The sequence below is a fragment of the Nicotiana tabacum genome, chromosome 11 (assembly GCF_000715075.1).
Source record: "Nicotiana tabacum cultivar K326 chromosome 11, ASM71507v2, whole genome shotgun sequence".
NCBI classification, from domain to species: domain Eukaryota; kingdom Viridiplantae; phylum Streptophyta; class Magnoliopsida; order Solanales; family Solanaceae; genus Nicotiana; species Nicotiana tabacum.
In genome coordinates this window covers 100334089-100344525 of record NC_134090.1, presented here as the reverse complement: position 1 = coordinate 100344525, position 10437 = coordinate 100334089, and the positions used below count along the sequence as shown (strand labels likewise).

Below are 10437 nucleotides of genomic sequence, written 5' to 3'. Positions count from 1 at the left end.
ACTGGACTAGGATTCACATTGAATCCGAACTAGTATAAAAACTCTGGTGTCTTTAATTCTTGTATTTAAATTCTGCATCTTAAATTTTGTCTTTACTAGTATCAAGCTCTTATATCCAGTCGACTAATCATAAAACTAGTCAACTACTAGTTATTAAGTTTAAAAATAAACAATTCACGTTCACCCCCTCTTGTACTTTCAATTGGTATCAGAGCAAGGCTCACACTTTTCTTTTTGCTTAACAGCTTGTGAGAAAAGATCATGGCTAATCAAGTTATCATAGGAGCACATTTTCAAGAAGGTACTTCCCAAGTAAGGCCACCATACTTCATTGGACAACATTTCCCACTGGAAAGTACGTATGGAAATATATGCAAAGGCATATGATGTTTATGTGTGGAGAGTCATCAAAAAAGGAAACTATCCTCTGCCAGCCGCTGCTCAACCTCTTGCTGATCCTGAAGATATAGACTCATATACAGATGAGAAAATGGCAGTTGTGCAAGTCAATAACAAGGAAAAAAATTTGCTCTACAATGCTATAAGTGGTGAAGAATATGAAAAAATCTCCAGCTGTAATACAGCCAAAGAAATGTGGGATAAGCTTGATGAATTTACATATGAAGGAACCAGTAAAGTGAAGGAAACACATATCAACATGTTGGTTCATTATTATGAACTCTTCTAGATGAAAGAAGGAGAATCCATTGAGGAAATGTTTGCCAGATTCAGTAAAATCATTAGCGACCTAAAAGCTTCGGGCAAACCATACTCAAGTGGTGATCAAGTTAGAAAGATTCTTAAAAGTTTACCAACCACTTGACAAACTAAAGTAGTCACACTTGAATCACAGGATCTAAATAAATTATCTTATGATGAACTTCGTGGAGAACTCATAGCCTTCTAAAAGACACATCTCAAGAAAACAAACCAAGAAGAAAAGAAGAAAACAGTTGCATTCAAGGCCACGACTGAGATAGCTGAGAATGATATCAATGATTATCCTGAAGCTCTTTAAGAAAAAATTGCTATGATGTCAAGAAACATGGATGGCTTAATAAGAAGATTCAGGAATACGAGAAGAGAAAGGATTCCACCTAGGCGAACCAGGCAATACAACGAACAAGATAAGAATGATGGAAAATGCTATAAGTGTGGAAGATTTGAACATATTCAAGCCGAATATCTAGATCTAAAAAGAAAAATCTCCAGAGGTTTCAACAAAAATAAATCATTTGGAAGCTGGAGTGATGAAGACAGTTCAGAACACTAAGAAGTAGCAAATCTTTGCTTCATGACAATTCTGGAAAACGATATGAACAAACTCTCAGGATGCTAGACAGACGAGGATATTTCAGACGATGAATGCAAAGAGAACAATGAAAATTGCTTCATGGCTCGAGGTGAAACAAGCGAGGTAAGGTCTTATAATTGTGAAAGATGTAATGAATTGCAGGATATTCTTGATCTTATTTTGAAAGAGTCTCAAAAAATGATGGATGAACTAAAGAGACTCAATAAAGAAGTAAAAGACTGGAAACTCAAACATGAAGTATGTGAAATCGAAAAAGAAGTACTTTAAGAAGAGTTTGAGGAATTGCAAATGCAACTCAATGACATGCGCAAATCCACCAGTCACAGTTCTATCAGGTCAAACCAGACGACTTACAAGTCAACTAGAAAAGGACCAGCCAGAACTGACTCCACTAGTACTAACACAACTGAAAGACCCAAAAATGGGTCAGGAATTACGTATCACTACTGCAATAACAGTGGACATAAATATTCTTATTGTCGTTTTCGTAAGTCTAATATTTCAGGATGGATTTGGAAACCCAAAAATGATCCTGAACCTAGTAACACTAACCAACCAGGACCCAAGCAAGCTTGGGTACCTAAAAGAAAGTGATCACTATGTTTTGCAGCAACACCACAGAAGAAATCGCAAAGGCAAATGGTACTTAGATAGTGCGTGTTCCAGCCACATGACAGGTGATAAAAACCTGTTCAAAGAATTTACAAAAATAGACGAAGAAAGCGTTAAGTTTGGCGATGATTCAAAAGGAAAAATAATCGGTACCGGAACAATCCCCTTCAATAACAACTGTGATATCACTGAGGTTTATCTAGTTGATGGGCTTAATTATAACCTTCTGAGCATAAGTCAGCTATGCGACTCAGGATATGAGGTAAAGTTTAAGGAAACAGGTTGTGCTATTGAAGATAAGACAGGTAAAACAATCATCCCAGGTAAAAGATGGAGCATTAAGAAACTTTGAGGTTTTCTGTAAGAAAGTTGAAAGAGAAAAAGGGTATCTGATTACAACAATCCAAAGCGATCATAGAGGAGAATTTGAAAGCAGAGCATTCCAAGACTTCTGCAATGATCAATGATATACTCATAACTTCTCTACACCAAGATCACCCCAGCAGAATGGTGTTGTGGAATAGAAAAATAGAACACTACAAGATATGGAAAGAACGATGCTACTAGATCATTCCCTACCAAACTATTTCGGGGCAGGAGTAAATACAACATATCACATTCTTAATCGATGTCTCATAAGGCCAATTCTGAAGAAAACCCCTTATGAACTGTGAAAAGGTAAGCGTCCCAATATTAGTTACTTTCATCCCTTTGGAAGTAAGTGTTTCATTCACAACAATGGTAAGGATATTCTTGGAAAATTTAATCCAAGAAGTGATGAAGGTATTTTTCTGGGTTATTAATTAAATATTAGATCCTTTAGAGTATACAACAAATGCTCGATGTGTGTGGAAGAATCTGTGCATATTATATTTGATGAAAATAACTCCTCGGTCGAGAAAGGTATCACTGCAAGTGATGAAGATAAAACTCAAGAAAATCAGGAGACAAGAAAATCGCAAAAGTCGACTGATGGATCTAATGTTGTGATAGAGTCAACTAATGAAACCAACAACAATCCACCAGAACCACCAAAGGAGTCAACTACTCATACAGTTCGCCCAAACGAATGGAGAAGTGAACCTGAATATCCTCAAAAATTCATCATAGGAGATCCAAATGAAGGAATCAAAACCAGGGGAGCTCTCAAAAAGAAAGCAAACATAGCATTGAGCTCTCAGATTGAGCTAAAGAAAATAGAGGAAGCTCTCAAAGACTCAAGCTAAATACAAGCGATGCAGGAAGAGTTAGATCAATTCGACAAAAATCAAGTATGGAAATTGATACCCCAACCTGAGAACGTTCCTGTGATAGGAACAAAGTGGGTCTTCAGAAATAAGCTCAATGAGGATGGAAAAGTTGTAAGAAACAAAGCTAGATTAGTTGCTCAAGGATATTCACAACAAGAAGGAGTTGACTGTGACGAAACTTTTGCCCTAGTAGTTCTACTGGAATCTATACGAATTCTTTTGGCATATGCATCTTTTAAAGGATTCAAGTTATTTTACATGGATGTTAAAAGCGCCTTTTTAAATGGATTCATTGAAGAGGAAGTATATGTGAAGCAACCCCTGGGTTTGTAGACTCAAAGTTTCCATATCATGTGTATAAGCTAACTAAAGCATTGTACGGGACGAAGCAAGCTCTACGAGCATGGTACGAAAGATTAAGTTCTTTTCCTAATGAGCATGGATTTACAGGAGGTAAAGTAGATATTACTCTATTTATTAAAAAATCATCAGAAGGTAATCTCATTATTCAAATTTATGTTGATGATATTATTCAATAGTACTAATCCTCTTATGTGCAAGGAATTTTCAATTCTCATGCAAAATGGGTTTGAAATGAGCATGATGGGAGAACTAACGTTCTTCCTCAGTCTCAAAATTCAACAATATGAAGAAGGGACATTTATATGTCAAACTAAATACACAAAGGAGTTGATCCAAAAATTCGGAATGGGCAATGCCAAAGATATTGGCACACCAATGAGTCCCTCAACAAGTCTCGAGAAAGATGAATAGGGAAAATCTGTTAATAAAACTAAGTATCGTGGAATGATTGGTTCCCTTGTTTATCTAACTGCTAGTCAACCAGATATTATGTTCAGCGTTTGTAAATGTGTCAGGTTTCAGTCAGCTCCTAAGGAGTCTCGCCTGACTGCAGTAAAAAGAATTATTCGATATCTCATTGGAACTGTTTCTCATGGATTATGGTATCCTCGTTCTAATACTTTTAAATTAGAGGGTTTTTCAGATGCTGATCTTGCAGGTGATAAGGAAGATAGAAAAAGTACAAGTGGAACATATCAATTGCTTGGTAAAGCTTTGATATCGTGGAATAGTAAAAAACAAGGATCAGTTGCACTAGCCACTACTAAAGTTGAATACATTGCTATTGGACAATGTTGTGCACAACTACTGTGGATGTCTCATCAACTTGGTGACTATGAATTATTCTTTAAGCCTATTCAGATTTTCTATGATAATTCTAGTGCTATTTGTCTTTCAAAAAATCATGTGCATCATTCTAGAGCAAAGCATATAGACATAAAGCATCATTTTATTAGAGAACATATTCTTAAAGGAAACATATAAATATCTTTTGTTAGAACAACCGATCAATTAGCAGACATTTTTACTAAGCCCTTATTAGAAGATAGGTTTTGTGCTTTAAGAGAATTACTAAGCATTACTTGCATTAATAATATATCCTATGACCTATGTGTAATCAAGTTACTTTTTTAGGTCTAATGTTTTGTTTCTTACTTTTTCATTAATTACACCTCCGTTTTCCCTCTCTTTTCTCTTCTTTCACATCAGTTACGACGTTCAAAGATGGAAAACCAATCATCAAGTCTATTCAACTGATGCCTTTTCCTTTTCTGTACTCAACCGTCAGAAGGTTCAGAATCCCTTCTTTTAAGGTGGATATCTCTATTCAATCCCCTTCGTCTACATCATCTAGAAAACCCTTATTAGAAGCTCTTCCTAGACCAAAAATTCTTCAATGGCTAAACCCTCCAAAACCCCTTCTGCCTCCACCATAAAAATTACCCGCTCCAAGTAAAAACCCCTTCTATGCCCCTAGAACCAGTAGACCTAGGGTCCGACCATTTTAAGGGTTTGCTTCTTTGTAGGGTGATTTGTCTGATATTTCTTAAAAGATTTGATTCTTGTATATATATACACTTGTAACAACCTACGGTCCTTTGAGCATTTGTAGTCCATTCAGCTATTTGAAGTCTTTATTAGCTTCATATGATGTATTATGACTTGTGTGAATCGTCGGTTTTGGTTTTCAGGTGATTCAGAAGAATGATTCTCAACTAGAAAACTTTAAGTTAGAAAGGTTGACGAAGTTTGGCTTTTGTGTATTTGACCTCGGATCAGAGTTTTGATGGTTCTGTTAGGTTCAGATTGTGATTTTTCACTTGGGCGTATGTCAAGATTTACATTTGGATGTTTCTAGAAGGGTCTGGTGCTAATTAGCGAAAGTTGACAATTTGAATATCTAAATGTTCATAAGTTTAACTGGGAGTTGACTTTATTGATATCGGGTTCGGATTGTTGTTCTGAGAGTTGGAATAGGTTCTATATGATTTGGAACTTATATGCAAAAGTTGGGTTCATTCCGGAATGGCTAGGCTTGAATTGGACGCTTAGTTCTAAGTTTGAAGTTTATGAAATTAAGAGATTGATAATCTATGATTCGTGGTTTAGATATTATTATATGTGATTTGAGGACTCGAGTAGGTTCGTATTATGATTTGCAACTTGTTAGTATGTTAGGACGAGGTCCTGAGAGGCTCGGGTGAGTTTCGGGGTGGTTTTGGACCATTTCTAGGCCCTTTTTACTTGCTGGTTTTTGGCTACAGGGGTGTGAATCATGATCACGGAGCTTCGACTCGTGTTCATGAAGACAAAATTGCTGTTTTGGCCTTGTGAATCGTGATCGCAGAAGCCATTCTCGCGATCGCGTAGAAAAATTTCTAGTGTCACATGACTGACTATGGAAGCTCATATCTTGTAATCTATAAGCAATTTGGATATGATCCAAAATTAATGTTGTAGCCCTTTGTATCTAGTTTTCAGAAAACTAAACCGTTTGTCATTTTGAGTTTTGTATAAAACGTTATGTCCATTATATTAAAGGCTATTTGGAAGAGTTGGGTAAGCTTGTTGAAGTTTATTCATCGCGATCGAGGTGCCATGGCCACGATCACGAAGGGTAAAAAAAGTGCTGGATTTTTATTTGAATCGCAATCGCGAGGTTTGGTGACCGCAATCGCAAAGAAGGACCCCCGATACTGCATTAAAACATCAAATTTTGGGATTTTGAGTTTATTTTCTTCACTTTTTAAGTTGGGGAGCTCAGATTTGGGCGATTTTGGAGGCGGTTTTCACCACATGGATTGGGGTAAGTATTTTCTACTTCGTTTTGATTAAATCCATGATTCCATCTTCAATTTGGCATTTGATTGATGATTTCGGTAGAGAAATTGTGGGTTTTTATCTAAACTTTCCTAAAGTGAATTTTTTAATTTTGAACATCGATTCAGAATCAGATTTGAGTGAAATTAGTATGGTTGGACTTGCATTTAAATGGGTTGTCAGAATTTGTGAGATTTGTCTGGTTCCGAGGTGCAGGCCCGTGTTTGACTTTTTGGTTGACTTTGAGTAATTTATTAAAGAATTGATCTTTATCATTTGGGTTTGTATAATATGGCACTATTTGATATTTTTGAGTTGCTTTTGGCTAGTTTTAAGTTGTTCAGAGGTTGATTTTTTATCGGATGGTGTTTCTAGAGTATCAGTTGGCTTGCTCGATATTTGATTTGGATTGCTTGAGATAAGTAACATATCTAAACTTGGATTTGAGGGCATTTAACCCTAGAAACTACGCAATATGAAAGGTATTGGGGGTGACGTAGTGCTGGTGTGAACCAAGGTATTCATGATACGGGTAGTTCTTAGGATATTATATGGCTTGTTTTGCTATCATGCTTCTTTGATGTCACATTTTCTCAATTTATATGACTACATGGGATATTATTAATGCTAGAAATCATGCCTAGGCTACCTGTTCAAATGTTGGAGACACGATAGGGCTATTTTCGCCATGATAAGCTATTTGCCTTAGCCATAGTCATACTGTACAGTCATGATAGTTACATCCACATGTTATATCTTCGTCTCGGTGCACTTTTGATATGATGTCTCATATGTTATTAGTGTTCTTGTACATGACACGAGTTTGAACTGTATTTGAGAAATATTGTGTTATTCCATGTTATATAATTGCATTGTGATTATGTGAGATGCATGCATATTAAGACTTGAGCGGATTGTTGACGGATGTGGGCCATAGAGCCATATTGATATGGATATTTGGATTGAGTTGTACGTTACAATGGTTATATTGATTTGTATGCTAGGCCCCACCCTATTGTAGATGCTCAAAATGGTTGAGGTACACCTCTCTCAGGGAAAAAGGAATGAACTTCTCCAAAAATAGTTGTGAGAACTTATCCCAACTGAGTGTAGATGAACTTGTTGGCCTGCCTCAAACATAGCCCTGCCAACATCTCTTGGCAAAGCCGGTCATCTAAAACACTACGAAGCTGACTACATTGGACTCCACAACACCCATGTTGTGCAATACCTTGTGGCAAAGGTCCAAATAGTCTTGTGGGTCCTCAGAAGGTGTACCGCCAAAATGAATAGAAAAGAGCATGGTAAACTTATCCAACGTCTTCAATCCCTTAAAAGACATCGCAGGCCTCTCCTCTAGTTGTGTAGCAATAACAAGATGAACCACTCCAACTGTTGGAACTGTTAGAGTCTGATATATGGGAGCCATCTTCTCCAGAGCGTGAGTAGCGGGAGTTTAGGCTCCTCCCCCAGCCTGAGAGACAGCCGGTGCCATAGAATACTCCGGTATGGGCAACACTCTCCATAAGGCCCAGTAAGTGGACTAGGGAATCTTGAAGTACGAAAGTAGCAATGAATCCCTCCGAGACCTGAACAAGTCTGACTGGTGTGGTCTGAATAGGGATCTCCTCCTCATGCTTGATCTAAGGCTTTGAAATGGGTGCTACTGCACGTGCTCTAGGATGAGCTTTACCTCGGCCCCGGCCCTTACCCCTAGTAATGGCTGCAACATGGGGCTTTTGCTCCTGCCTGGTTGTGGATGATGTGTGTGTCCTCGCCATCTGCGAGAGAACAATAATAGAATGGTTCAAACTTTAGTGATAGAATAAAGTCGCACGACAGAGAAAAAAAAGAAGTGAAATTTTCCTAAAGCCTATAGTCTCTAGAAGATAAGTACAGATATCTCTGTATCGATCTTCCAGACTCTACTAAGTTTGCTCATGACTCGTGAGACCTAGGCAACCTAGTGTTCTAATACTAACTTGTCACAACCGGAAATCCTAATTGTGGGGTCGTGATGGCGCCTAACATCCGCTTGCTAGAAAAGCCAACATTAGCAAATTATTTATCCATTTTTAGCAATTTTAAACCAGAACCTTAATAAACAAAATTGAAATAAACTGAATTAGATGTGATAAATACAACGTAGCAGAGTTTATACATATCCCAGAAATTTGGAGTCATGAATAAATGAGTATACTAGAGTTCTACAAATAAAGACTGAACAAAATACAACTATTTGAAACAAGGTAAATAGTAACGACATAATAGAAGGGGACTTCAGGACTGTGAGTGCTAGCAGCTCTATCTCAAGTATCCTGTTGTAAGTCGATCCGACAAGATATTCTCTACACATCGTTGGAACTAACACTGGTATCTACACAAGAAGTGCACAAGTGTAGCATGAGTACCAACCCCATTTACCCAGTAAGTGCAGAGCCTAACCTCGATGAAGAAGTGACGAGGCTTTGATAAAACACTTACAATAAATATGTACGAATAATAATAACGGAATATAGAAATATAGATAAAATAAAAAACTTATATAGACGGACCCGAAGATGAACTACTAGAGGGTCCCAAAATAACATAATCTCAAATCTCATATCACAATATCGAGAATAAACTCTATAGTCACAAATAACTACAACACATCAAATCTGTTGCGGCGTGCAACTCGATCCCAACATCATATCATATCATTTCCTATTGCGGCGCACAACCCCATCCCCCAATATCAATTCATTTCAATACCATTTCGGCATGCAACCTGTTCCCCACATCAATTCATTAACATAAATAACTCAACACCACTGTCCACAAAATATCAACAGACAAAGATAAATGAAACATGCGAAACAATAAGGAGTTACCAGCACAAGAGAAGAATAGCCAATACTTCGTAATCCCAAACCTTGGCCAAATATTAATATCGAAATAGCTAAATGGATCACATAAATGGAATGACATAATAAAGCTCTTCAAGTAATATAAGGAATATAATCAAGTAAAATATATGAGATATCATAAATATATAATTAGTGCAATTAAAAGCATGTAGCAGGTAAGCAGATATTGGGTAAGAAATGTACAAATCGAAATAAGTAACAATTAAATAACTAATAACAAGTAAATCACGAATAACGAGTAAGAACATGTAGCAACTAATGCATTTAACTAGAGATAACATGGAATAAATAAACACATGGAAGTGAATAGCCCAATTATGCATGCTTTCCCCACATATACGCCATTTCACCATATATACACTTGTCACCTCGCATATACGCAATTTTCTTACATAATTCATATAAAAAATAGACCAATAAGTCCTATTTCCCTCAAGTCAAAGTTAGGCACGATACTTACCTCACATCGCAACCAAAGGAATCAATCAACTATGGCCTTGTCTTTCAAACAAGCCTCCAAATCAACCGAATCTAGCCAATTATCAATCAAATAATTCAAAATAAGCTTTAGAAACTACCCACGAATGAAAAAGGTTCAATCTTTGATGAAATTGAAAAGGTCAGCAAACGTCAACCGGGACTGCTTGATAAATTCGAGATTCAAACCAAAATCCGATTACCCATTCACCCTGAGGCCAGTTATGTATTTTGTTTCGAAATCTGACCTCAATTTGAGGTCTAAATCTCAATTTTGCAAAATCCCTGAATTCTACCCAAATTCCTAATTTCTACCACGAAAATCCTAGATTTGACTCATGAAAAGTAATGGGAAATTGAAAGAAAGTGGATTAGAGTTATTTACCACTGAATTTGGGAAGAAAACATTCTTCAAAAATCGCCTCTAGAGTGTTTAGGATTGAGAAATGGTGTAAAATGAGCTAAGTCCCGTTTCCCCCTCTTTTACCCAGCTGCAAGTGTCGCATTTGCAAACTCTTGTTCTCAAATGTGAGACACTGATCACATTTGCTATTAGTGCATCAGGCCCAGCTAAGTCGCAAATGCAACATTTTATTCGCAAATGCGAACTGTCCCCCATCGCAAATGCAGACAAATACTTCGTAAATGCGAAGCTCACACCCAGTACAGTGTATCGTAAATGCAACTCTAA

The 10437-nt window shown here is 37.1% G+C and overlaps 3 protein-coding genes across 3 annotated transcripts; all 3 read left to right on the top strand.

The window, feature by feature from the left end:
• The first annotated feature begins 361 nt into the window (after positions 1–361).
• LOC142165954 (uncharacterized) lies at positions 362–688 on the top strand. The gene has a single exon (XM_075224345.1). The coding sequence runs from the start codon at positions 362–364 to the stop codon at positions 686–688; it is 327 nt and encodes a 108-aa protein (XP_075080446.1).
• A 2474-nt stretch (positions 689–3162) lies between these two features.
• Positions 3163–3510, top strand: LOC142165953 (putative mitochondrial protein AtMg00820). The gene has a single exon (XM_075224344.1). It carries the CDS (start codon positions 3163–3165, stop codon positions 3508–3510), a length of 348 nt encoding a protein of 115 aa, XP_075080445.1.
• A 474-nt stretch (positions 3511–3984) lies between these two features.
• On the top strand, positions 3985–4524 carry LOC142165952 (secreted RxLR effector protein 161-like). Its single transcript, XM_075224343.1, has one exon. The coding sequence runs from the start codon at positions 3985–3987 to the stop codon at positions 4522–4524; it is 540 nt and encodes a 179-aa protein (XP_075080444.1).
• The last annotated feature ends 5913 nt before the right edge of the window (positions 4525–10437 follow it).

Excerpts from the sequence above, each read along its gene's own strand:
- LOC142165954 (XM_075224345.1), top strand. The coding sequence starts at position 362 with ATGGAAATATATGCAAAGGCATATGATGTTTATGTGTGGAGAGTCATC.
- LOC142165953 (XM_075224344.1), top strand. The coding sequence starts at position 3,163 with ATGCAGGAAGAGTTAGATCAATTCGACAAAAATCAAGTATGGAAATTG.
- LOC142165952 (XM_075224343.1), top strand. The coding sequence starts at position 3,985 with ATGATTGGTTCCCTTGTTTATCTAACTGCTAGTCAACCAGATATTATG.